Source organism: Nothobranchius furzeri, chromosome 2, assembly GCF_043380555.1.
Source record: "Nothobranchius furzeri strain GRZ-AD chromosome 2, NfurGRZ-RIMD1, whole genome shotgun sequence".
NCBI lineage: Eukaryota > Metazoa > Chordata > Actinopteri > Cyprinodontiformes > Nothobranchiidae > Nothobranchius > Nothobranchius furzeri.
Genome location: NC_091742.1, coordinates 426,701 through 454,256, shown reverse-complemented (window position 1 = coordinate 454,256; position 27,556 = coordinate 426,701). Strand labels below are relative to the sequence as shown.

General features: G+C 42.8%; 2 protein-coding genes across 6 annotated transcripts in view; one reads left to right on the top strand and one right to left on the bottom strand.

The window, feature by feature from the left end:
* hbs1l (HBS1-like translational GTPase) overlaps nucleotides 1–4,632 on the bottom strand; it is a 33,154-nt gene extending 28,522 nt beyond the window's left edge. The window contains exons 1-5 of one of the 2 annotated variants that reach the window (XM_015947101.3): nucleotides 4,417–4,632; nucleotides 3,811–3,876; nucleotides 2,997–3,128; nucleotides 2,599–2,850; nucleotides 720–2,316 (exon numbers count right to left, since the gene is read on the bottom strand). In XM_015947101.3, the coding sequence (XP_015802587.1) occupies nucleotides 953–2,316; nucleotides 2,599–2,850; nucleotides 2,997–3,128; nucleotides 3,811–3,876; nucleotides 4,417–4,459 (1,857 nt within the window). In that variant the 5' untranslated portion in view covers nucleotides 4,460–4,632 and the 3' untranslated portion in view covers nucleotides 720–952. Of the gene's footprint in view, nucleotides 1–719; nucleotides 2,317–2,598; nucleotides 2,851–2,996; nucleotides 3,129–3,810; nucleotides 3,877–4,416 lie in introns of those variants that run through there. The other variant, XM_015947100.3, reaches the window with a different exon arrangement.
* A 9,751-nt stretch (nucleotides 4,633–14,383) lies between these two features.
* myb (v-myb avian myeloblastosis viral oncogene homolog) lies at nucleotides 14,384–21,079 on the top strand. 4 transcript variants are annotated; one of them, XM_015947096.3, is made up of 16 exons: nucleotides 14,384–14,637; nucleotides 16,178–16,295; nucleotides 16,426–16,497; nucleotides 16,626–16,718; nucleotides 17,383–17,603; nucleotides 17,925–18,153; nucleotides 18,243–18,311; nucleotides 18,784–18,888; nucleotides 19,182–19,418; nucleotides 19,534–19,686; nucleotides 19,837–19,952; nucleotides 20,039–20,153; nucleotides 20,229–20,324; nucleotides 20,415–20,513; nucleotides 20,598–20,681; nucleotides 20,761–21,079. In XM_015947096.3, the coding sequence occupies exons 1-16, from the start codon at nucleotides 14,615–14,617 to the stop codon at nucleotides 20,872–20,874; spliced, it is 1,944 nt and encodes a 647-aa protein (XP_015802582.1). In that variant the 5' UTR covers nucleotides 14,384–14,614; the 3' UTR covers nucleotides 20,875–21,079. The 4 variants fall into 4 exon arrangements, with proteins under 4 accessions (XP_015802582.1, XP_015802581.1, XP_015802585.1 ...); XM_015947095.3 differs by having other exon boundaries at nucleotides 20,758–21,028; XM_015947099.3 differs by lacking the exon at nucleotides 19,534–19,686 and having other exon boundaries at nucleotides 20,761–21,028.
* The last annotated feature ends 6,477 nt before the right edge of the window (nucleotides 21,080–27,556 follow it).

Genomic DNA, 27,556 nt, shown 5'->3' with positions numbered 1-27,556 from the left:
TGAGAAACTGGATTTAAACACACACACGAACCCAAAGATATGAGTTAAAAATTGCACAGATGACATTAATTCTGTAAGCTTTATTTCAAAATGTACTAAATCTTCTAAATACCTATTTACATAATAATAAACTCATTAAGTAAACATCTTCACAACACACACGTTGTAAAGAATCTCAATGTTTGTTAATAAACACTTAAAAGCATCACTATTCTGTGTGTGTGTGTGTGTGTGTGTGAGTGTGAGTGTGAGTGTGAGTGTGTGTGTGTGTGTGTGTGTGTGTGTGTGTGTGTGTGTGTGTGTGTGTGTGTGTGTGTGTGTGTGTGTGTGTGTGTGTGTGTTGTTCTCTCATGGGAAAATCTCCAGGTGTTCTCCAAACCAAATAGTCAACCACAAGATCTTTCAGCTAAAGCAGCAGTAAACCAGCACAATGGTTAGCTGATCCATATTCCAAGGGCTGCAGCGCACCTGCAGACAAAGCCAAACTCTTCGTTTTTCCCTTCTGAGACTCGATGCAGCTCGGATGAGGAAAAAGAGGTCGTTGCAAATGAGGAACACTGCAGTTTCCCCCAACTACAGGCAAACTACTTTCCAAGCCTACAAAATTTTAAAAAGGCCTTCTGGCACTGAAGCATACAAAAATAACATTTACATTTTAAAATGCTGAGGAAAAAAAGGCAGCGAGGGCAAATATGGAAAAAAACTTTCTAAAAGGTAAAACTGTTATAACTCAGAGCCTTGATCGATTAAGCTGCCAGTGTTTTTCTGCTTTACATAACCGCAAACGAAGACATAACTGATTTATATAATGCATAAAAAGGAAATGTCTTGAAAGCTTTTGATGGCATTCTGAGCCAATCAGTGCAAGTTCCTGTTGATCCCAAAGACTTTTGTCTTCAGCTGCAGCATTCACAGTTAAAAGGCTCCTCAGGAACGATGGTGGTGCCACCACTTAAGTCTGTCTCGTGAAAGCTTTCTTCTGGTTGGCGCGAACGATATCGTCAGGCGAAGGCGAGTCGAAGAGAAACGGTTTGATTGGGAGAAGCTGCTCTTTGGATTTGTTTTGCGGTTTGCTATCAAGCATCTTTTGGTGACCACTCCTTGTCCTCTGGACTTTTATTTTTCCCCTCGTTACATTTCTCCTCTCTCTCTGTTGTCCGTGGCTCTGGAATGACAAAGTCATCGCAAACACTGACGGCTTTGCGAAAACCGAACAGCCTCGCCTCTGGGTCAGAGACACTGGAGACGACGGTGAGGGGGGGTCACTGCCCGCCTGGGACATGAGTGTACTCAGATCGATAGTGTGACCCAGTTTAGACGGCCTGGAGACTCGCTGGAATGGTTTGTGGTCAAACTCACACTTAGTCCCACCCTCCGTATAGCTTTCTGCCAACACGTCAGCCTTTTCTGGTTTTGCTGGTGAAAGTAGTGAAGTGAGAGAGTACTGTGACCCATTTGAGGTGGTTGAGGTTTTTCCTTTTTGTTCGGATGCAACATGTGACAAAAAGAGGCCAGGTGGTTGAGATTCAGGGCTGAGAGGCTGGTGGGAGCAGCTGGTTTGATGCTGCTGGGCTAGCTCTGATAACAAGACGGTCCCGCTGAGAAAAGAAGGAGTGAGGCTGCTCGTGTTGGAAGAGGAGACCGTGCTTACTGCTCTCTGTGACCGAGGCAGAACCTGAGTGATCTGGTGCTGAGAAGCAAGCTCAGACAGCGATAGTGTGGGTGCTGCAACAGAAGGCCCTCCGCTTCCAGAAATGAGCGAGTTACTCAGAACTGGGCTGCGGTTGGTGTGCTCCTGGATTAAATCAGCCAATGAAGGACTGCCTTTAGGATCGGCCGTCGATGGATGCGGAACAGAACTGAGACTTCCAAACTCAGGAGGAGGAGCTACAGTGGAGCTTCTCACCTTGGGGGTGTTTAGTGACAGGTTATTGAGTGAAGTGGAAAGGATGGAGGGAGCTGCTGTGTTAGATTCAGAGGACATTTTCAAAGATGCCAGAGTTCCAAGTGATAGGCTACTCTGATTAGGAATAGTCGGCAATGAATTGGAAGCTACACTCAATGATGAAACATCTAAGCAAAACTTGTTATCAACTGCGCTCATTTTACTCTTTCGCTCGTGCTCACACATGAGCTGAGCCAAACTGGTGCTGCCGCCGACGCCTCCATGAGCATTTTCAAGCTGAAAACGTTTCTTTGCACAGCTGCTACTTGCAGGCCCGGTCTCGAGCGCTGATAAGAGGTTTCGTGCACTTGGTTGTGTTTGTTTATGTGCCGTGGATGTAGTGTCTGTGTGAGAAGCAGACAAGCAGGCTCCTTACCTTACGAAAGCCAAGCGAAGTTGTCGAAGAGGAGGGACGAGAGGATCACATGAGCAGAAGTGATGAATCACACCACATTTAAGAAGCAAGAACAAAAAGTAACAAGGCACTTTGTTAAACACATGCATGATGGAAATGTGTCATCAATAGAGCCTGTAGTAAATCCCTCTTAGTGATAAAGTGCTAAGCATACAGAATTAATGATTATTATCTGATTTCACTCATTTCCAATATTTAAAACAAATAAAACTTCAGGTTTGATTCACTCTAGGCGTACCTTTCTCAGCCACAATCTCCTGCTTGGTTCTTTGTGGAAGAGGCGTCGTCTCTTGACAAACTCTACTGACTGATGTCATCTCTTCATTTGCACTTCTGGTAACCGGGGCCGTTTTGGTGTCTTCAGACAGGACTGCATCCAATGCCCTCTGCGGGTCAAACCCATGTCTGACTGCAGCCTGGGTCAGCACCGAGTCTGGCATTGCGTCTCCGAGCACGGTCCGCATGTGGTCCAGGCAGGAATACAGCTTAGCTAGAACGAAACATGGGAGTTAGAAAAAATATATTCGAAAAAAACTATCGATTCAGCAGGATCAATCATATGTAAAAACATAAAAAATGTATACACAAGAATCCAAAAACATTTTGTCTGTAGTTGCAGTGAAATAAAAAGAGTACCTTGATTAAGAGGGTCAAGGTTGTGGTCGGCTGTTGGGGACATGTGAACATCTTCCACTTCATACTCTTCCTCCTCTAAAGGCTCCTCTTTGGGGGCTTGTCGCTCTCGACGTGAGTAAATGAACTGATTAGCTAAATGAACAAAATTTTGTTTAATTAAGTGCTGACTGCAAACCTGTAATACACAACAGCATCAGCCAAAAGATGAAAAATCAAAGACCCAGCATTCTTTAAAGAAACGCATATTGTCTGATCATTTTCATGTCGGAGTATATCCTCATCCCATGTTGACAAATTATGGAGTTACCGCTCAATATCTTCAAGACTGACTAAACTGAAGCCATTTCATTATTAGAAATTTTCGATTAACTTTAATTGGATTGACTGAAGATCAAACAACAAAGTTTTAGCCCATAATGTGTTAACTTGACTCAGTTATAGACATAGCTGCAGATTAGTTGTGTCCATGCAGAATTTTACTAATGCTACATAGAAAAAAACATGTAAATACAAACAGGTCACATTTTGATTTTTCATCATTCTTTTCAGAGGTGACTGATAACCAGAGATTGAAGAGGTGATCAATATCGATCTTTTGTTCTATTTGAGCAGTTTTGGCAACATGGGAAGACCTATTAGAATAGGTTGTTTTATTTGGCTGGCTGGCATTTTGATCAGAGTAATTGGTCACTTTAGTTACAGTAAAGACTTTAAAATCTGTTACTGGACATTTTTAAGAAAGGGTCTCAGAAGGAAACTAAACCAGTCCTTTATTAATACAGTATTTCCTCTTAATGAGTCACTGGAAACCAACCTGTTGCTGGTGATATACAGTAGTCATCATCCACAGATTGTCCATACATGTCATCATCTTCAAAATCTGATTAAAAATATACAAAAGAACAAGGTCAAATAAGTGCTTTTAATCATTTGCCAAATATTTCTTTACATCATTGTTACAGAGTGCTTTGTGCCAGATGTCACTCTGCCTTGTCAGCAATTTTAAAAATCCGCAACAAACTAACTAGCATGATGGTCGCCGGGTAATTACTCCGGTTTGAGAACCGTAACCGTTGAGTGTATGTTAGCTGTCTTAGATGAAACTTGTACAATTCATGCGTTTAGAGCTTTCTAACAAATCACTGAATAGCAGCCGCTACATTTATTATCATGCAAGTTGTTTTCATTGATTTCAGGTTTTTACGTTAACACCTGAATCAGTGGATATGCACATAAACGCCGGTACTGAGGTGTAATTTGTCTTTTTTTTTTTCTTGGTGCCAAATGACACGACAGCATTATTATTTTGGCAGGTGAACGTCGAACTAGCGTTAGCTAGCTAATTTTAGCCTAGCGGCTAAGGTGTTTAGCAGTCTGAAGGCAACGAATGAAGCAACAAATACTGACTAAAGTAATCTACCTTCATCGTAGTTGTAACCTCGAACATTTCTGTGGCGAGACATTTCGTCTTTCTGTCCTCTGTTGGTCCCGGTGTAGATGTTATTCAGCTCACATACATGTGTTTACCACCGCGGCTGCCATTGAGTTTGCTCCTGTGTAGTTTTCAACAACGAGTGTACGAATTACGATTTATTTAGCAGCACCGAAAACAACTAAGCTAAATGTAAAATGTTTTCTAACGTTTATATTTTCACAACGGATCATACAAATTTTCAAAATGCGTATTAAAGTTAAAAAAAGATAACTTCAAGATTTTTCCGCTGACGTCACTTCCTGTATGTACTGGAATCAGTTCTACTGACAGGAGCGGCTCTGAGTGGGCGCAGTTCAAACGGACCCACGGTCAGTTAATATTTACAAACTAATTTTGGACAAATAAACTAATACAGCTTAGAAATTAATTTGATACGGAGACAGTAATCATAAAAAACAACGAGCTAAATATATGTCTTCGATTATCAACCTTTATTTAACTTATTATGACTTTAGATTGTGTTCATTGTAGGGATCATCTGTGAATTTAAAAAATCATCACAGTTTCTACTAAAAATAATTACGCACCTGTTTCAATATGTGATTTGAAACGGTTGTTTTGACTTGTTGATCAGTTAAAAAAATTTTGTTACAAAACTGCAATGTTCAGCTCTATCATCGTTTTTCCAACAAACTAATTTAGTTTTCCAAGAAATTGCATTTTCAGGTCTTATCAATCTGCCATCAAGTGAGAGCAAACAATGAAGAGAAGAAGATGCAGAAAAAAGTAGCGAGCATTTTCTTTTCAGCAAGTCGTAGAAACAACTTAACAGATCCATCATGCATGCAACACACTTTTATGTCCCGTCTAAGAAGGGTGCAAATGTCAACAATCATCCTGTCAAAGGTTATGCCCCATGGTTAAAGAACAGCCCATCTGAGCTCACAACACCTCACATACACAATCTAGACTGACATATTTTTTTCCTGCTATCTTAGCACTACGTTGTTCAAGAATACAATATCAAGATAAACAGCTACAGAGTTTAGCATCCGACTGCTGCGGTCACCATAGTGTTTTTTTCCTGTGTCGCACGGCTTGTGGAGTTTCTCTGAAACAAATTCTGTCTAAATATCATAAAAATGTAGAGAAGAATGATGCTATGGTTCGTAATTTTGTTTAAAAAATTTTCAAATTGTATCAAATGTCATGATTTCTATTTTACACAGATGAATTGAGAGCCACGGCTACACTCATTGTGTATGCCTGTGATGACTCCATTCTGGAGATAAACTCAAAGAGAGAGGTATTAGTGGATTATTATTAATGGATAATCACGAATTGGACAGAATATTATCGAACCTGCTGGGAGATTATTTTTGCGGCGTGTACGCATCTGGTCAGCTGTCTACCATCCCTAAAAACATTCAACTATTCAACTCAATTCAAGTTTATTTATATAGCGCCAAATCACGACAAGAGTCGTCTCAAGGCACTTCACATAATAAACATTCCAATTCAGGTCAGTTCATTAAGCCAATCAGAAATAATGTTTCCTATATAAGGAACCCAGCAAATTGCATCGAGTCACTGACTAGTGTCAGTGACTATACAGCAATCCTCATACTAAGCAAGCATAAAGCGACAGTGGAGAGGAAAACTCCCTTTTAACAGGAAGAAACCTCCAGAGAATCCTACTTCCTACCGGCCTACTTTGTCGTCTGATTCTCCTCTTTCGTTTTTCTGATGATAAAAAAAGGAGAAAATTATGAACGAAACATCATCTTTTAATAAAGTTTTTTCTTTTTTCTTTTTGCTTACTCGGTCTCTGCACGGCTGCAGGTGCGCTTTCTTCGTCGCTGGTCGGTTGTGCTTGTTCTTGAAGGAGAAAAATCATCATCTTTTTATTAACCTACGCCCCGTTGATCACAAAGCAGAGAGAAATCAGAGCTATTGCAGACACTTGATTGCATTTGTTTCTCTGTGAATTGCTCTGCAACTTGCCCAAAGATACCTTCAACTACAGTAGTCAATGTGCAGATGAATGAGAGGATAGTGAAAATGTCAGAGAATAATCTGATACCACAAGTGATGCAGACGAGAGATATTCTTGCACATCTGCACGTTGAAAAGAAATTTGAGGCTTGGTGTGTCTCCCAAAACTAAAAATAGAACAGGGTGAAGAAAGAAAGATTTTTGCTTGGGTAATTGTGAAGATATTTTCCACAATAAATGTCTCATGTTTTAGATGAAACTTCAACTAAAGTGCATGTTGTCAACAAAAATACTCTGAATGTGAGAGAGAGAGGGGTCATCCTGGGGTGTTTACTATTTGCGGTGCACCGTTCACCCTTGGTTAAAAGATTGCCAGCTCGTGTTTGTGTGCACCTCTAAGCGGGCGGAGGTTTTCCCCTCCAAAATTCCACTTCCTGTGTTTTGAAGTCACACATCTTCATGTCAAAATTAACAACTGCAATTGAACATATGGAACATGCACATAAAAAAGAACAGGCACAAAGCATGCTCTCTTTATAGGGTCACGCAGGTGACAGGGAGGGAACTCTTCCTCTGCATCACTAAAATGTTTCTAGGACATTTTAAAACCAAGATCACAAATAAGAACTTGATATGTGGGACAAATTTGATAAACGGAGCAGTCTTGACTTTGACATTTTGGGGGTAATTTTAGATTTAAGGTGGTATTGTCCCCAAAAGAAACCTAAAACCCTGGTAGACAAAATCAACCAAACCTAGTTTTTTACCAGTTTGATAACTACTACAGATGTTTCTCCTTCTATGTGTTTTCGTATAGATAATATGTTTTTTTTTTCATTTGCACTGCAATGAGACGGAGGTGTGATTTTTCACACCTGTGCACAGGATCTGAGCATTCGTTTTATTTTGAATGCCTTTGAAGGACTGTATGGTCAAATCTGTGCTGCTGATCCACGTGCAGAATTAAATAAACTGATAAACGAATCAGTGGTATAAAGAGAAAAATGATGTTGAGGTAATTAGTTGGATTAAACAGATGGATGGGCAGATTGCTAGAAGAATGAAGGGATCAGTGGAGTGGAATGGTGCTTTGTTTAAACGATATAAAACATTTATTTTTACACTGACAAACATCAGTTTTATTTATCATGTTATCTTCTTTTGGGCTCATCTATACATTCAGGTCCATGAATTTTCATTGTAAACAACAAAGATGACTTCAAATGAAAGCAGAAGATGATGTCGACATGTAAAATTGAAAACACGCTCTAATCCTGTTGTTTTTGTAGAAGACAAAGCTTTTGTACACACAGATGAGGGGGGAACATAGTCCGCCCAAAGAGCTGACAGTGGATGTGAGGTAAAGTTTTGCATAATTTGCCAAGGGCACCAGGCATTATGGGAAGTCTTTGACAGTAAGTCACCCCAGGAAAAATGCAAAGCATGCACCTTCAGTAGTCAAGTTTCAACAACAAAAGTCAATAAAGAGGGAAAAAACATGTGAGGTGCAGAAAGTGGCAGGTCATGCAATTAAGCTTTCATCAAACTTCATGATTAAACCTACGTTCTGTGGCATTGCAGGCTGCAGCGGAAAGTGGAAGGCTGCAATAATGCTTTGTGGCCTGTCCGTTCCCAAAATATGTCCTAGATAATTAGATTTTTAGTTTCAACGAATCTACAATTGATTTACTTTTGAAGTTAACCCATTTGAAGAACGCTACCACAGGTAAACTTTAGAAAAAAAACAAAAAATACTAGAACTCAAGTCTACTTGTGACAGATAGCATTCAATCCAATTCAATTCAATCCAATCCAATTCAATTCAATTCAATTCAGGAATACTTTATTAATCCCAGAGGGAAATTGATTGCTGTAGTAGCTCAGAATAATAATAATAATCAAGTCATCAAAGAGTTGTTGTATATTACAATGGCTGTTGGCCAGCCATCCATCCATTGTCTGAACCCGCTTTGTCCACATAGGGTCACGAAGGGGGTCTGGTGCCTATCTCCAGCAGTCAATGGGCAATCAGGCGGGGTACACCCTGGACAGAGAGCCAGTCCATCGCAGGGCAACACAGAGACACACAGGACAAACAATCACACACACACACACACACACACACACACACACACACACAATTTAGACAGACAAATTAACGTAACAGTCATGTTTTTGGACTGTGGGAGGAAGCCGGAGTACCCGGAGAGAATCCACGCATGCACAGGGAGAACATGCAAACTCCATGCAGAAAGCTGGGAAGCGAACACAGGACATTCTCGCTGCAAGGCAACAGCTCTAACCACTGCACCACTGCGCAGCAGCCAGCTGTTGGCCATTTTGACTTAATTGTAGTTAAGAGTTAGCCAAGAAGGCTAGGCCAACTGTTGCAGTGGCAAAAGATTTAGCTCTGCAGGTTGGTATTGCCACACTCCTTCGTAGACTCAGCTCTACCATTGGCTTCAACAGTTTTTTTTTGTCTTGCCAATCAAATTGCAAATTAGGCGGGTTGAATGCTATAGCTTAATGCTAGCTTTGCAATGGCGTCTGCTCTGGAACAGTGCTTGTTTGTCATGGCTTTGGCACAAACTTTGGACTACTTAGACCTGAGCCTTTCTGTTGATAGAGGTACTACTTAGGTTGTTTATTTCAAAATGGGAATTAGTTGCTTCTTCTTTCATAGTTTATGTTGGACTACCCCATTGACTGACATTCGTAGCTAGGAGTACGACACGTTGTTTGTTGCTCTGATTGGTCCTAACGCTGTCCGATTGCATGCAGAGACTGTTTGAAAGACAACCATAGATCCCGCCCCATGACTGGGTGGTTTCATTGGCTTGATGACTTGCCTTGCCAAGCTAGCTAAGGGCTGTGATATACTTGCTGTTTAATCTCACATTGGTGCAGGCAGCAGGCTGCGTCTTTGGTCACGTACTTGCTGCTACACTGCACTGCACTGCATGTAGTACTGGAGTGTTCCACTAGGGGGCAGATGAGAGAAATCAGACCTGATAGAGAACTAGGTTTGTAGGGACAACCAAAACAAACATGGCGTCAATAAAAAAGCTCATTAACTGGTCGATTTTGAGATTACGACAGAAAGAAAAGACAGCAGCGGTATAGTAGATAGTGTGAAAGACCTCTAAACCAGAGACGGAGTCACCATGGTGAGTGTGTCTCGTTCATTTTGTCAACTACCCCTACTGGTTACTCCTATATTGCAGCGTTAGGACGCGTCACGTTAATTCTGGAGGACGAGCACAAACTACGCAATCTATCAATGCAAGTTACACGTGGCAGCCATTTTGAACACGCGTTCACATCGTTCACAGCAAGTAGACGCACGGCCCTAAGTGTCATTCCCACATAGACTTTAGATGCTTCACATTGCACATGATTTTTGCCTAAAATGTTGCCATAACCTTTTTTCAGTAGATCATATTGTATGTAAGTTAAATATTTAAATTTGAATTGAATTGTGTGTAAGTTAAATATTTAATTAACCAATGAACAAATTAAATTAAAATGCTTAGAAAGTAAACATTTCATTTACGTCTACAACTGATTCATCTTTGGTGCCACCAAACCAACAGAGCACTGTGATTGGCCCAGCAAACAGATAGAGCACCATGATTGGACTGCTAATGATGTCAGTCATGGGACAGTCCGCCATACACTGTCGAAGAAGATGCAACTTCCTGGCCACCAGACAGATAGAGCACTGTGATTGGACCAGCACCAGACGTCCAGGGTTGCTTTGGTTCCGACCCGACGGAGCATGGCATGGATCAATTTGCTTCAGCAAACTGACTGTCTAGATTATAGGTTAGCTTTTCATGGCTGAAATCTAGACTTGAAAGAGTGGGAGAAAACAAAAGAGCATTAAAAAGGGCTTCATTCCATTTGAAAGTCCAGCTCGTTAGCAGGTTTAGAGACTTGCATGAGCAGCTGCAGGAATAGAATGCAGCCCTCAGTTGTTTCTCTATAAAATTTGCCACAACTAAGATGAGCAGACTTTTAGTTAAAATTTGATGTGGTCATAGCTGAGTTTCACTTACAACACATATTTAAATAAGATTGCACAGGAACCTTTAACCCTTTGATGCATGAATTATGAAATCTTCAACCATGATTTTTGTAACAATTTTTTTCATTCATCTTTAGGTGTGAATGAAACAAATTTCATATTTACATATTTTTTGTAAAATTTAATTTACAAATCATTTTTTACATGTCCACCTCAGTGGACAGTGTGCAATCTGAACATGAAATATGTTGGCTTGACTTACTGAAGTCCAAATGGATGGGTTCAAATGCAATAAAGTCTTCAACAGCTGTGCTTAATAGTAAAAATAAATAAATAACAATTTTAAGTACCTGTCCAGTGTAGTGACCATTATTCATCAAAGGGTTAAAACATTCAATCAATCAATCAATCAGTCAAAGCTTTATTTATATAGCGCCTTCCGCAACCCTGTCGGGAAGCCCAAGGCGCTGAACATAGTACATGACAAAGTTAAATGAATAAATCGAAAATTAAGGCAGTTCAAATTACAAATTACAAAAAAAAGGTAAAACATTCAAGTAGAAGACAAATGGGTAAAACAAGGGACAGAGAGACCAATGAAAACAGGGAAATAAACTCAACATAAAAGAGGGCCTAATTCAAACACGTTCAGGAAACGCCAAGCGGAGGAGGTGGGTTTTTAGGCGACTCTTAAAGACTGGCAGAGATGGGGACAGCCTAACTGAGGGTGGAAACTGGTTCCAGAGTGTGACGGTGCTAGGACTGAGAAAGTCCGGTCCCCGCGAGTACGACACCTAGAACTAGGGACAGCGAGCAGGCCTTGGTTAGAGGAGCACAGAGCGCGTGATGGGGAGTATCTGTTCAGGATTGTGGCCAGATAGGGGGAGCACCACCCTGGAAGAAATTGTAAACAAAGACGAGGAGTTTAAAGTGTGAACGATAACAGACCAGAAGCCAGTGCAGGGAGGCCAGAACCGGATTGATGTGGTCCTGTTTCCTGGTCCCAGTCAGAAACCTGGCTGCGCTGTTCTGCACAACCTGTAGGCGACGCAGTGATGACTGACACAACCCTGCATACGGAGAGCTGCAGTAATCAAGCCTAGAAATAACAAATGCATGCAGTACCCGCTCCAGGTGGGCTGTCGACAGCATAGGCTTGATTTTTGCAAGGCGTCTCAGGTGAAAGAAACTGGACCGGATCACAGAGTTGATGTGAGCATCAAATTTAAGTCCAGCATTAATTTTCACCCCCAGACTGGTGACAACTGGTTTTGAGTAGGGAGAAAGAGGGCCACAGTTCACTTTGAACAATAATACAAGATAGTCAGCAATGATAAATGACCTGCACTTATGGTGTTTTTCTAAGTCGGAGGACTCAAATGTGTTTTCCAATCGAGTCGGTTATTCACCTGTTCACACACTTATGTGTGATGAGCCATTATGTAGCCACAGCTGCCATGGGGCCCAGTGACAGAGGCAAGGCTGTCGAACACAGGCACCACAGGGTGAAATGTCTTGCCCAAGGACACAATGACCTATGAATGCGGCCAGGAGCCTAGTTTCAAACTGGCAACCCACCAATAACAGGGCAAACTCGTATCCCTGAGCCACTGTCGCCTTGCTTGGCCTCTAATTTAAAAACAACAGTTATGTCTAACCAGTAACAATAACAGTTAGCATTATAACATGCGGATTTATTCAACTACATAACTACAAAATAATATTTACCAACAGTTTGACTTAGGATCAACCCTTCTTATACACAAATTTAAATTCACACACAAACAATCAACTACACCAATCTAAGTCAAACTGGGTTCGAATGCCTCATGGGATGATACCTCAGGGCCCGGAGCTGTCATTAAAATCATTCAAATGAACCAACCTGTGCACACAGTGCTTTACAAAGAGGTTAGCCATCACAATGCCTGCCATCAACCTGCCCAATCACACCCATGCAAATGTCCTGGGCTACAGAGTCAATGGGTGTCCAGCTTCCTGTTTGACCTACTATGAAGGAATTTACATGCACTGGCTCTCATCTCTCAGTTTGGTCTCAGATAACAATATAGTTGGGAAAAATTACCCTAGAAGGAAAACCTTTATCAAATGTGGGCCTTGTACATCTAATGGTCATAAATTCTTGAAAGATGTAAAATAGAACATTGGATTTGTGTTGACATTTAGGTTTTACAGATGATTTGTGCTTGATTACTTTTAGTGACCCACTTTCTCTTATGTGGGGCATCTAGTGTTACAATTGTGCACAGCTACTATATAATTAGACATTTGAATAGATTAGAAATACCACCTCCTCGAGGCAGAAATGACTGGCACAATGCTTGTGTACACAGGTGTGTGGAAGAATAGAAGCCTAGAAGTGATTGTTTCCCGGCAACCATCTGACACATCACATCATGGACCTCTGATTACATTTTTTGGCAATCACGCCTGTTACTGGTGTTCTAACATCTCCACTTTACAACGACCTTTTCATCATTGCATTGTCTAAATAATAGTTATGTTCTATGTCATTAACTCTCAGGACTATGTGTTAAATGCACTGCATGCTGCATCAAATAGGGCAATTTTCTGTCTGTGGCAACATGTGCACACACATGTCTGTAGCCCTTTGTCAGCCAGCTATTATGAAAACTATCCTGGGACAATAGGCTGTTCTGGGGTGATGATAATTACAAGTGACCAGGACAATAAGGTCGCGTATGGAGGAACTAATACAATGAGAAGACACATTTGTACAAATAAAGCTTTAAGCCCCCCTCCTTTCTTGCAATGAATGGTTGAACAAGAACAGCCCTGGATCAGGGTGAAAAGAAAAATCAGCCAAAACAAAATTGTCATAGCACACGGTCAGCCTTACTGGAAAATAAAATAATTATAATAAATTAGAGATAATTAAGTCATGCAAGAACAGTATTTATTCCTCATCATTCAGGTTGCTGAAAAACAGGTTGAACCTGTTTAATTTAAATGTGGGTTATTTGCATTAATTGGCATGCAGAACTAAAGAAGAAACTTGAAGAAAACCCTAAAGGCAATAAAATAGTCAGATAACATATGAGTTAAAAGCGCAATAAATCCCCACAAATAGTTTTATTGCTACTGGGTTTCATGAACTTTGTTTATGTAGGAGAGAAGGGAGCGCGTTTTGTCGCGGGACGATAAGACAAGGTTTTGTTGCAAGCTTTATCACAGGGAAACATCTGCAACTCCACCGTGAGCGCTCCACGAACAGGTGCTGTTACTTCGCTCTTGTCGCATGCAAACCCTGTCTTATTGTTCTCTCCGTCCGAATGCCAACACTCTCCTTCTTCTTTTCATAGGAAAAAGAGAAGCAATGCACATTGCTCAATGGAAAGTGTTCTGCGCGCACGACCAGGCTGTGTGTGTGTGTGTGTGTGTGTGTGTGTGTGTGTGTGTGTGTGTGTGTGTGTGTGTGTGTGTGTGTGTGTGTGTGTGTGTGTGTTTGCGTGTGTGTGTGTGTGTGTGTTTGTGTGCGTGCGTGCGTGCGTGTGTGTGTGTGTGTGTGTGTGTGTGTGTGTGTGTGTGTGTGTGTGTGAGGAGGTGGGTAGTACTTCACTATAATTGTGTAAATGTTAACACCACTTTGTTGCGCACATTTGTATTATATTTTAATTATGTATAGGACAAAACTGAACTAAACGCGGGAAGTTATTCAATTGACACGTATTAACTTTTAATATGCCATTTATTTTTATGGTGCATTCAATGTAACACTGAATTTATTTCTTAGTAGAGTGAGCCCAGTGGTTATTGTTTTATTTTTTAGCTAAAATTTAAGTTTACTCAATTTTAGAATGTAATGTTTTACCTCGTTGCAAAATTTCTTTCATTTCCATTAATCACATTTTTTTTTGTGTGTTTTTAAATACAGATAAAGAAAATTACGACTGCAAGTGGAGTAGACGGTGTATTGAGCATGCGCACTGGAGCGAAAAGCCTGAGTAGCGCCAAATTGCCCGGGATGCGAAGGAAGGGAGGGAGGAGGAACTCCCCGGAGTCTGCCACACCAGTTTAAGTTAATGTCAGCCTCCTGGTCGCTGGGAGAAGAAGCTCCGCGCTGACAGCGAAGGTACATGCTCGGCACCACCTGCTGGAAGCCGCTGTCCCGACTCAACAATGACTCGGCGGCCGAGAAACAGGTGGGCTTCCACTGAAAACTTACTTTAAACCTCATAATTCAGAACTTTTTCATCATATTTCATCGCAGTTGTTGTGTTTTTAGCGTGAAGCGGAGCACTTAAAGGTGCATCTTTTCTGACAGGGCACGCGCTTTTCCCTAAAAGCAGAAGGAGAAAAGTTAGATAATTTTCGTTGAGTTATTATTATTATTTTTGTATTTGTGAGTGTTATGTTTTCCTTGCGAGGGAGGCTCGCGCCAATGACAGGTGGTGGTCATCTGGCATGTGCGCTCCTCGCGCTGCTGTCACGGTGACACACACGCGCGCTGATGCCACGCTGCGGAGCAATACGGTGAACAGACGCAGGTGTTTCAAAGATATCGCAGATATTATGCATACTATTAGACTGAAAGCAGTTTCAGGGTTTGTGTTTTTGCATTCTGGTGTGTTGCGTTCAATGCGGCCGCGAACGCATTCTGTTACTTTCGTTTTCGTCCCATTTAACGCATAACTGCTCAAATGAATCCAGTCTAAAGGTCACTCAGCACCAGCCTGAAGTGTTCAGCAGCATCACTGAAAGCAAGAGGCGCTCGGTTATTTTGGAAACAGCGCTTTCACAACGTCCTCAACAGCGCGTGCTCTGTTTACTAAAATATTTAAAGAAAAACAAACCCACCTACCTCAAGTTAGACGGTCTGTGTCTTTCTGATCATTATGACATAAATTCTGCTGTTCAGAATCCCATCGATGGTTTTCAGTTCCATATGGATGTTAAAATGAAATATACTCACTTATAACATGATAGAAACCATAAATGCAATACGTTTTTGAATCTATCTGTAATGTTGTGCCCAAACAAGGTTAATCATGATGTCTCTGATCTTGTTTTATTACATGTATTCTTTGTGCTGTGCATCAGGGGTCTCTTGTATGTTTGTCAGTGGATTTTTTGCTGCTCATTAAGTCAAAATGTCCAGTTAATGGATAATAAAAGAATAGGAGGACGATAACACAATAAATAACCTTGACTGACACCGCAGAGGGGGGTTGTACACCTGTTGCTCACTCTGAAGCTACCTAGCTTCCACATTCTTTTGGTCCGACATCTTGATTGGTTAACCAAACACTGTGTGTGTGTGTGTGCACGCTGTACAATACCTGTGCAGGTCTGAACACGCCAGGGTCACAAAATTATGATCACATGTGCCAATCCCAGTATCTGTGGAAACCAAAAACACTGGAACCTGTTCATCCTTCTCCCTCCCTCCCCTCCTCCCTCCAGGCTGCTGTTCTTTCCTTCGGTCTTTTTTTTTTCTGCTTGTGGGTGTCTTGGCTCCAGGCCTGCACCCAAACCTTCAAGAATGACTGGTTCTCTGTCTGTCTTTGACACCTGATGAGCTAAACAGCGGGTTGACTTCTTTATGTTCTCTCTAAAGAGCTTATTAAGGAGTTATGTATCAATAGACATAAAGTTCATTCTCCCATTATTATCAGATATCATGCAACACTTTTCACACAGACTCCACCTCATTTAATCTCTGACCTTTGTTTATTTCTGCAGTGTTTACAGCAGCGAGGAGGATGAGGAGGAGACAGATTTGTATGAACACGACTATGACGGGTCACTGGCCAAGACAGGGAAGCGTCACCTTGGCAAAACTCGCTGGACGCGAGAGGAGGTATTCAAAATTCAACTTTTTGCCGGCATTCACTCTAGGAATGTGTGAACCCCACGTTTTAATGCATTTGTTACTGCAACTGCAGCAGATGTTTGACCTCTTCAGCAAACATGTTTTCTGTCTCATTCAGGATGACAAGCTGAAGAAACTTGTTGAACTTCATGGATCTGAAGACTGGAAAGTCATTGCAAGCCTACTAACTGTAAGTAGCTTGCCTTGGAGGTAAATAAATGATGTGAAAGCCAAAAGCTGAGGTGCATCTCCATCAGAGCTCTGGATTTAAATATGCACAAAATAATAAAATGCCTTTTTGTGCTCTAAACCACTCAGAATCGAACGGACGTGCAGTGCCAGCACAGGTGGCAGAAGGTTCTCAACCCAGAACTCATAAAAGGACCTTGGACCAAAGAGGAGGACCAGAGGGTAGGAAAACATAGAAGTGATGATTAATAACATCAGTTTCCAGAGAGCCATTAACATCTCTAGGAACCTGCTAGAAACAAAAGTAGGGTTTTTACTCACAGGAAATAAGTTGTAATGTATAAGTTGTAATAAGTTGTAATACTTTATGTTCCTGTTAGATTAAAGCAACCCCCTCTGTGGCAATTCTTTGTATGCTCTTGCACATTTTTTGTTACACAACATATGTCTTGTTTAATCTCATCCAAGCAGCGGGTGTTTATTGAGCTAAATCTAAGGAGTTGCATTTCCAGCCAGATGCCACTGAAACGATTAGCAGAGCGGCTAATGTTGCACAGGAAACTCCCTCGGCCCTCTCTGGCAGGTGTTCTCTCTCACCTCCGAGAAGAAAGTCGAGGGCCGGGGAGAAGCCTCATAAAGCTGTAAACATCTCTAACAGCTCATGCAGCTTTATTAAACTTTTTATTCTATTTGTTCTTTCATCCCCCCCCCCCCCCCTTACTGTCATATCTTCACTCCCCCTTAACTTCTCCCTCTCCTCACTATTATTACTTTTTCCTTCCCCTTTCCCAATCCTCTGCCATCTACTTCCTTTTCATTGTTCTTCCTCATGTTCTTTTGCCCTTTCCTCTTTTTTTCTCACCCTCAAACCCAAAAACCACCACAGGTGATCGAGCTGGTCCAGAAGTACGGAGCCAAGCGCTGGTCGGTGATTGCTAAGCACCTGAAGGGACGGATCGGGAAGCAGTGCCGCGAACGCTGGCACAACCACCTGAATCCCGAGGTGAAGAAGACCTCGTGGACCGAGGAGGAGGACAGAATCATCTACCAGGCACACGAGAAGCTGGGAAACCGCTGGGCGGAAATTGCCAAGCTCCTTCCTGGCAGGTGAGGCTGATGGAGGGAGAAGTGCAGCTAGATGGATCACTGAGTGTAATGTGGTGAGGCTGAAGTAGAAGAGAGGACGCTTATGTGTTAAAGTAAAGATGCTCTTTTTTAAAAAAGGTTTGGAGTGGAACGAGCAGAGATGGAGATATTGCTTTATCCTGATAACCTTATCAACAGCCTGCATGCGATTGTGTGTTTGACTGAGACTTTCTCTATCTGCATCCGTGTGTGTGCGCCGGTGTTGATAACGCCTCTCAGGATACCACAGAGGGCGTGTTTACGAGTAAATAATCTCCACATGGTGCTGCTTGTGACCCGCAGGACCGACAACGCCATTAAGAACCACTGGAACTCCACCATGAGGCGAAAGGTGGAACAGGAGGGCTACCTCCAGAGCACACCCAAGACCGGCAGCTCCTCGCTGCCCATCGGCCACGGCTACATCAAGTCCAGCAATCACATCATGAGCTTCCCGCAACACTCGCCCAGTCACGCGCAGCTGCCTCCCGTGTCGCCACTAAACTACGCCTACATGTCCGACACTCACAGGGTGAGTAGAACTCACGAAGGGGGGACCAAAACGGGACAAGCGCCCTAGGAAGCGGAATAACACGGATGTGTTTGTGGTCGGCTCAACAGGTGCCCTTCCCGATGGCCCTGCATTTGAACATCCTGAACCTCGCCCACCATGGACCCGCTGCCATTCAGGTACGCTTAAACAGTCTCGCTATCACACGCGGGCTACGCAACCCTTACACCTTGGTTACGTTTGTTTTTACTTTATTGAAGATCCTCCAAGATTCAGTTTCCTCACCACATCATGTCAAACTGGAACAATTATTTTGTGAAACGTCAGCAGTGGAGGAACTGATGAAAATGTGATTTTTACATTTAAATGAAAAATCTGGTGACTTTAACTTGAACTAAATACAGTTTTTGGTTTTATTTTATCTATAAATTGACTTTCAGTCTACCAAATTCGAATAAAGCAGCTTAAAATTACAGTTGCATCCATAATTTATTCTCAGGAGACGCATGAGGAGGTCATTCAAACAAGCCTCCAACACGTTCAGTTGTTATCAGAGAGGTGGAAAACAGTGCGTGTATAAATGAGGGCAATAAAAGTCATCAGAAGACAGGAAGTGACTAATATATTCCTCCTACGCTCTCCTCGTTTTAGAGACACTATAGTGAGGAGGACCCTGAGAAGGAGCAGAGGGTAAAAGAGATCGAGCTGCTGCTCATGTCGACAGAAAACGAGCTGAAAGGCCAGCCGTCACTACCAGTGAGTACCTCGTCTGTCTGGGTCCTGTCATTCATCACCCCGCCTTAAGGACAGCGGTCGGACGCGAGCTTCTGTGTGAATAAGGAGGAAACATCTGGGGGGTCTGTTTCTGCAGAAGTGACGAAACCGGACCTTATCACTGTTTCTGTGTGTGCATGACCCCTTGTGCAACCCTCTCCTGCTCAACACTTCTCTTGCTTTTAATATTGAGTTCCCTTCCTCCTTCTTTTCTTTTCTCTAATCTCTTCAACAGTTTCACACCTCTCATTCTTCGTTATTCATCCCTGTTACAGATAAACCTGTCCTTCCCGAGCTGGGCCAGCCAGAGCTCTGTGATCAGCAGCCCGGACGGCGGGGCGATGTCTTTACCTCATTACCAGGCAACCGCCACGGCCCTGCCTCTGGACCAGAGCTGCCTGCCGGAGGAGAGCGCCTCGGCAGCTCGTTCCCGCTCCAACAGCAGCAGCCACCACAGCAGTCCCACATTCTCAAATACTATTCCAGACTTCATGGAATCTGTCATTGATTCAGTAAGTCTCTGCTTGATTTCTTTTTTGTGACGCAACAACCCGTATGCACGTGAGATAGATAGCTTAGATCGTCGGCAGCGGGGGTTTTGACCCGTTTTACCGTCCCTTTCCCCAGAGCCCATCCTTAGCAGGCGAGGCCTTTAGCTTCTTGGGTAAGAGCGTTGTGAAAACAGGCAAAGTGTCTTCCAATCAGAACTCCAGAGCTGCTTTCATCTGCTCCACGCCCAAGTCTTCAGCAGTCAGTGTCCTACCATTTCCACCTTCACAGGTAGTTAGCTGAGTGTTGAACATGGACCAGCCACCAGTCATGTGGTGGCTGGTGAGAAAGAGAGCGAGCATTGACTTCTTCAACCCTGATCCTTTTGAGTTGGTGATTTTGACCTGAAACCCATTCTGATTTGTTCCACTTTTGTTTCAGTTTCTTAACCAGTCGATGAGCCCAGAACACTCTGATGACAGTTTAGGAACGAGCATGCACGTGGACGTCAAGCCTCACATCGACCACTCCATCCGGCCTCAAAAGGAGAATGAAATGTGAGGTTCCTTACGTCTCTCGTTGCATGACTTAGATTGGTTTTGTACGAGGCTTTAAAACACCGCTTGTGTTCTCTCTACCTCAGATTCCGAACACCGAACAGTCGTAGATCGATTCTCGAGACGAGTCCTCGTACGCCCACACCTTTCAGATCAACCCTTGCCCTCCAGGACACCAAGTACGGACCCCTTAAACTACTGGTGAGAAAAAAAAACTAGATTTTTACATTTATGATGCGGCCTTGGGATTCACCGGGAGATTTGTGCCTTTCTCAGAATACAACGTTGGAGCAGCCGATGGTTGAGTCTATCAAGCAGGAGCCAATGGAGTGTGCCATTGAACAGCCTCCTCATAAGAAGATCAAACAGGAGGTACACCAACCCACAGACACACTTCAGAGGTGTTAGAGTGTTGTACTGATGGTATGATCCTTAATAGTCATGTTGTGTTTTGGGGTCAAGGTGGAGTCTCCATGTGAAAGGAGCCCATGCATGCAGTGGGAAGGCCAGGAGCTCAACACACAACTCTTCTCCCCCAACACATCTGCACAGGAAGTACCTGTACGTCTGTCTTTGAGCTTTTAGCGTTTTAATTCTACAATCATTTACTTTTACTAATATTCAGGCTTGTGCGTTTTCATTCAGGACCTGCTTACAAGCTCAGTACTGAGTGACGATGGACACAAAACCTTCCACATCCCTCACCGAGGCATGGACAGCCCACTACAGGTAGGTCCATGTCCGTGTACGCTGGTGATGCCGCTGATGTTGATCATAAAAACCAAACCAGCTCGGTTCTCTCCAGCAGCAACAGCTCAGTTCCTGGGAGCAGACTTGTGGGAAACCAGAGGAGCACATTTTGGCCTCGGAGCAGAGCCACAAGTTCATCAACACTTACCCTACGAGGACACTGGTGATGTAGACGGAGACGGACGCTGATCTGGAAGCGTCAACACTCCCTGCGCTGGACACAGCGTCGCAGGTTTTATATTTGTTGTGGTACAACAGTTGGGAGAGGCTTCATGCCGCCGGTGTTTTTACACTCAAACTTGTTGGAATTCAACCAACGGAAGACTACATCTGTACACAAACGTTGGATTTGGGTTTTCCTTTGTCTCTTGGTCTAAACTGCTCATTATCATCATTGTATTATAGAAATGGGGGAAATGGTGACTGTGTTTGCATTGGGCTGTATTATTAGTTACAAATTTTGATATTAATATAAAGAACAAGTTAATTTATTGGTTTGATTTCCTTTTTTTTTTTCCTCTTTTTGATGTTTTACAATCGACCAATTGAGCAGTGTTGTAATTTTAAGTATTTAAGCCCTGTTAGCATTATCATGTAACCCGAAAGCGTGAGGATTTCAAAACTGACCTCTGAATTATTGTTTTGTTTTATTTTTACTCTTATGGAGCTCTTTCACTTTTTCTTTTTGTCATTGGTTTTCAAAGTCGATCCTGGGTCTACTGGATATTTCAACCTTATGGTCTGACACATCACGTAAACACTCAACCAGAGCAGAGACGTCTGTTCTTATCATTAATGATGATGTTAGTATTACCTGTTTACCACATTTCACCGGTTTCTCATCCAATTTGAGTTTTCATTTCAATTCGCAGCGGCCTTCACATCAACCCTGAATTGGGAGACAATCATGAACAAATGATTAAATATAATGTTATATATAAGTATATGGAGGGAGAGGGGAAGAGATTACACTATGTACATTTCATAATCTGAAATGAGCTTGACCCAGTAAGAGTAAGAACAAGCAGCACTTGACTTTTTTATTCTTAGAAAACAACAAAGGTAAACACTTTTTTTATACTACAAACACAAGCCCAGTTGCAAGTTTTGTATGATTTTTTATTCTTTTTGTAAAGCAGACTTCAGCATTTCATTTTTTTTTTTAATTCACAGAATCTGCAGTAGCCTATCTCGAACACTTAGCCAACAATCTTTTTGTACTTGTTTTGATACTAGCCTTGCAGGAGCTACTGTTTTTATAAAAGCATTTATACATGCCAAGTTTTTATACTTTTCTATACTGTCAAGCAAATAAAGTGTGCTGTTTTTATTACGATTACGCGTCCTGTGTTAATTAACATAAAGATGATCATTAAACGTGTTGAAGCGGTGGCGAACCGTAAAGAGGATTTTAATGTCTGAACTGTAAAAGGCTGTAATTGCTCTACAATTGTTTGGAGTGAAAGTCTTATCTATTCTCTAGAAGAGCAAACCATCTATGGTATTCAAATATATTTTATGACTGTAGAATTCAAATACCCCCATCTGATACAAAGAATTGTTGTAAATGTGTATCGTGGCATTTTTTTCCCTCCGTAGGACATTCACTGGGAGTTTGGACAGATTACCAGGCAGTGAAGGAAATAGGCAAATATTCCCAACTGTTGCTGCTATATCATAGGACAACAGGGGCACCGCTCACAAGCATGATCCAGAAATGTTTATCATTCCGTGTATTTTTTTGCACACTTCACGTTAGCATGCACTATGATTACTGATGTGAAAATGTTCCATGTGCAGCTAAAGCAGCTCCTGTCAGTCTCGTGAGGGGACTGCTTTTCCTGTGAGAGCTTGCAAAAGTCAAGGGGCCCTGGCTCAGACCAGCAGCTATATTTAACCCCCCAGCCACCTGCACCCCCAGTTTACTCTGATTCACCACAGAGTCCTCAAATATAGATCCCTAGCTTTGTTGGTGTAGTTTCAGAGGGACATGTGAACAGAAAAGACATTTTATGTGATGGACACATTTTCAGGGTCAAACAGGATGATGGTAAATATGTTTGATTCTGTTTTCAGGGGTGCCCAATCCAGGTCCTGGAAGGCCGCCATCCAGCAGGTTTTAGTTTCAGTCTTGTTTCAACACCTGATTTTAATCTGCAGGTGATTAACAGGCTTCTGCAGAGCCTGAAGAGATGCTGCACGGGTGATTTAGCCACTGAATCAAGTGTGTTACACCAGAGAAACCACTAAAACATGCTGGATACCGGCCCTCCAGGACCAGGATTGGGCACCCCTGGAACAATTGGGACAGCAGCTAGGAGACAGCACAAGTTTCATTTAAAAACTTTTATTCAAAGCCAGCTATTTTAGTTTTGTTTGTGAGTGCGTGTGTGTGTGTGTGTGTGTGTGTGTGTGTGTGTGTGTGTGTGTGTGTGTGTGTGTGTGTGTGTGTGTAAAAAGCAGACTTTCACATTGGGAATTTCACCATCTTCTACTTAACCCCATGAAAAAAAGTTTGAAAAAAGAAAAACCTCAAACCCCAAGAGAGTCACAAACACCTGCTTCCACTGACTGAGAAGGCAGCAGCGTGTGTGTGTGTGTGTGTGTGTGTGTGTGTGTGTGTTTTATTGACAAAAACAATAGGATTAAGATGTTAAAAACAATAGGGGTTAGATTCCTAAAACTTTGTCAAAATACACTGACGCTTGACTTCAAAAACTATAGAAGTGAAAAATTTAAAAGAATAAATTGAAATAAATTCAAACTCTGAAAGTTAAAGCAGAAGTTCACTTTCACTAGTTTTTTATTCCATCCTCTTTTCATTTTTTAAAATTAAAACACATCTGTCGCAAGAAGATTGGCTCATGAATTCAGTTTGCTTGTCACAACAGATTTATAGCCGGATGTTGCAGAAATGGCGGGCTCCTCAGCGCGTCTGCAAACGCGTGCCGATGAATTTTCATGCAGAGCGGCGCCCTCTAAGCCTGCAGAAGCTGACTCTGGTCTGATTTCCTCATTCCCTGGCTGCTGTTGTGGTTGCAGATATTTAGACGAGGGCAGCCGCTCCCTGCTGGCAGTGGTCAGGTAGGAGGGCCTGGCTGGGCTGGGTCAGCCTGATAACTAGCCACCCTCAGCCATGGCACAGAGATGGAGAGTAAACACCACAGAGCTCAAATGATGACAAATGATGAAAAGAGAGGACGAAAGAGAAGACAGAGAGTTGTTATCTGTTTAATTCTTGCATTAGCAGAATAATTGTGTGCAAAGACCAGAATTCTTAGCATCAGAGCTAACACTGCTAACAGTACTTAGCACAAAATTTAAAGTTTATTTCTTTTTCTTTCAGTTACATAAGAATAAAATATGTCTGAGCGTTTAACATGATGCTTTAGCCAAATGAAGACAGAAAATCTGAACATTTTCTTCAAAATTTTACAATTTTTTCAATCTGCCAGCAGTTCTGATGCTTTAAAATAAACATATTTAATCTTCAGTCGAGAGACAAACAATAACACTAAAATCTGTGGTTGTTTGAGTTGCTTTTTGCCAAATCTGAAAGCTGCTGTACAATCTTTAAAATGACGTCTTCCCCAATCTAGATAGCTTCCTGAACAGCCTCAGTTCTGAGAAAGAGTTCATGTTCACCAGGATTGATGAGCTACTGGCCAGTCTAAGAGCAGAGGTATACTTACACTGCTACCATCAAACATCAGCTCCAGTCTTCTAATTTTAAAACAGTTCAGCAACAATTGTTTTCTGTCATTTCATTTATTCCTATTTTACCTGATTATATTGACAAAACTTTTAGTGTTTATGCTTGTAGATCACCACAGAATTAATGTAAACAACAGTGTTACGGCTTCTTTGGTGTGTTCTTGCTGTGTTGAAATTCTAATTCCATCTTTTAGTTCTTTTTAAAACACAGAAAGGTTTTATTTACCTGCAACGTTTCGTTAGCGGCTGCAAACTTCGTCAGGCTGACACTGATGGCAGCGTCACTTCCTTCTCCGTTTATCCACGGGCAGCAGAGGATGTTGTCGCCAACTCAACACACGAAGAATAGAACACAGAACGGAGTGCGAGAAAGAGGCAAGTCGAGGACACACAAGAGCAGCAAAAGAAGAAGCAGAAAGCACAATAAAGAAGTCAGCCGTAACAGATCACTGCACAAGAGAAAACCATATAATGGACCGGGACAACACAAGGATCATAAACACCGAACAACAGAAATACAAAAGATGGATAACAGAAGCTATAGAGATAAGGAGACGTGGATGTGGGACCATGAACAGAGACGATGGAGTTTACTCGTTGGACCGTGCATGGGACTGCATCATCGGAGAGGGGAGAGCGGGCAGCAGAGGGCGACAACATCCTCTGCTGCCCGCGGATAAACGGAGAAGGAAGTGACGCCACCATCAGCGTCAGCTCTGAGGAAGTTTGCAGCCGCAAACGAAACGTTGCAGGTAAATAAACATTTTCTGTGTTTTAAAAATAACTAAAAGAAGGAAGTGTTACGGCTTGTAAAATAATATTGTTTAAGTCTTCCAAATCCAACAATTAGCCTTTAAAAGTGATTTTAACTTTTAAAATAAAGGTTTTAGAAATTCAGATACCCCTGAAGCAGACAGTGCCGATTGGTAAAAATGGTAAATGGCCTGTATTTGATATAGCGCCTTCTAGAGTCCTGGAACCCCCCCCCCCAAGGCGCTTTACAACACAACCAGTCATTCACCCATTCACACACACATTCACACACTGGTGGGGATGAGCTACAGTGTAGCCACAGCTGCCCTGGGGCGCACTGACAGAGGCGAGGCTGCCGAGCACTGGCGCCACCGGTCCCTCCGACCACCACCAGCAGGCAACGTGGGTTAAGTGTCTTGCCCAAGGACACAACGACAGCGACAGACTGAGCGGGGCTCGAACCTGCAACCTTCCGATTACGGGGCGAGCACTTAACTCCTGTGCCACCGTTGCCCCGTCGATTCCTATGTATGCCTGAACGTCCCACCAGTCATCTTAATTACTAATTAGGTAAATGGACAAGTTGAAGATTCAAAACCAAACACTCACTGTACCTAAGGCAAAAGTAAGTTGTCAAGTTTTGGTCTAACTGGGAGTCTTTTGGCTTTGTTGGTTTGATGAGCCATCAAGCAGGTCTCACACCTCATCCAGTCCCAACAATAATAGAGACATTGGTTATTCACCCCCCACCCCAGAGCCATCACCATCACTGTGGAATTTACCCTCAGCACTCTCCTCCTCACCCGTCACCCAGGAGGTCCTCACATCACACACCTCCACCACAACCCTACACGTCCATGAGGCAGATGTGAAGAAGCAATTCAAAACTCGAAATGCACAGAAAGCCCCGGGCCCTGATGGTGTATCTCTCGCCACTCTAAAGCACTGCGCTGATGAGCTGGTGCCAGTGTTTACGGGCATTATCAACTCCTCACTGGAGGCATCTCATGTGCCTGCCTGCTTCAAGACCTTCACCATAGTTCCTGCCGCCAAGAGGCCAAGGATCAGTGGACTCAATGACTACAGACCTGTGGCTCTGACATCACGTTTGTCTTTGTATTCTTGTTAATAAAATTGTGAAAACAATGTTTTTATCATTTAAACTTTATTTAAAATAAGCATTTGATGATCATCCATCCATCCATCCATCCATTATTTGTCATTTATCCGGAGTCGGGGTCGCAGGGGCAGCAGACTAAGCCAAAAGGCCCAGACTTCCCTCGCCTCAACCACTTGGGCCATCTCTTCGAGGGGAATCCCAAGGTGTTCACTGGCCAGCCAAGAGACGTAGTCCCTCCAGCATGTCCTGAGTCTTCATTTGGGTCTTCTCATATTTGGACGTGCTCGGAAAACCTCACCAGGGAGGCATCCAGGAGGCATCCTAACTAAATGCCCAAGCCACATCAACTGGCTGCTCTTGATGTGGAGGAGCAGCAGATCTACTCCGAGCCCCTCCCGGGTGACCAAGCTTCAAACCCTATCTCTAAGAGAGAGCCCAGCTACCCTGCAGAGTAAACGCATTTCAGCCGCTTGCATCCGCAATCTCGTTCTTTCTGTCACTACCCAAAGCTCATGACCATAGGTGAGGACTGGAACATAAATCGGCTCAGCTCTCACGACGCCAAGACTCCTCCACTTGGGGCAGGACCCAACCTGGAGAAGGCATTCTACCTTTTTCCAATTCAAGACCATGGTCTCTGATTTAGAGGAGCTGATTCTCATCATAGCTGCTTCACACTCGGCTGTGAACCACTTCAGTGAAAGCCGGAGATTACGTTCTGATAAAGCCAACAGGACCACAATAAAAAAGCAAAAAGCAGAGACCCGATCCTCAGGTCACCAAAATGGATCCCATCAACAAATTGGCTGTGCCTAGAAATCCCGTCCATAAAAGTTATGAACAGAATTGGTGACAAAGGGCAGCCTTGGCATAGTCCAACTCTCACCGGGAATGAGCTTGACGGACCAATCTCTGACACAGATCATATAGGGACCTAACAGCCTATGTCAGAGGGCCCCATACTCCCGATGTATCCCTACAGGGCCCCCCAAGGGACATGGTCCAACTCCAAATCCACAAAAACATGTAGATTGGTTGGGCAAACTCCCACGCACCCTCCAAGACCCTCCTAAGGACACGGAGCTGGTCCAGTGTTCCACAGCCACATTGTTCCTCCTGAATTTGAGGTTCTGCTATCCGATGGACCCTTTGACGATCTCGTGTAACATAATTACTCTTGATGCTCTAAGATGTAGGAAGGGTTTAGAGACTTTATACTAAGTGTAGATCTGCTCTTAATGGCTTCACTGGTACTTCTAATGAGGCT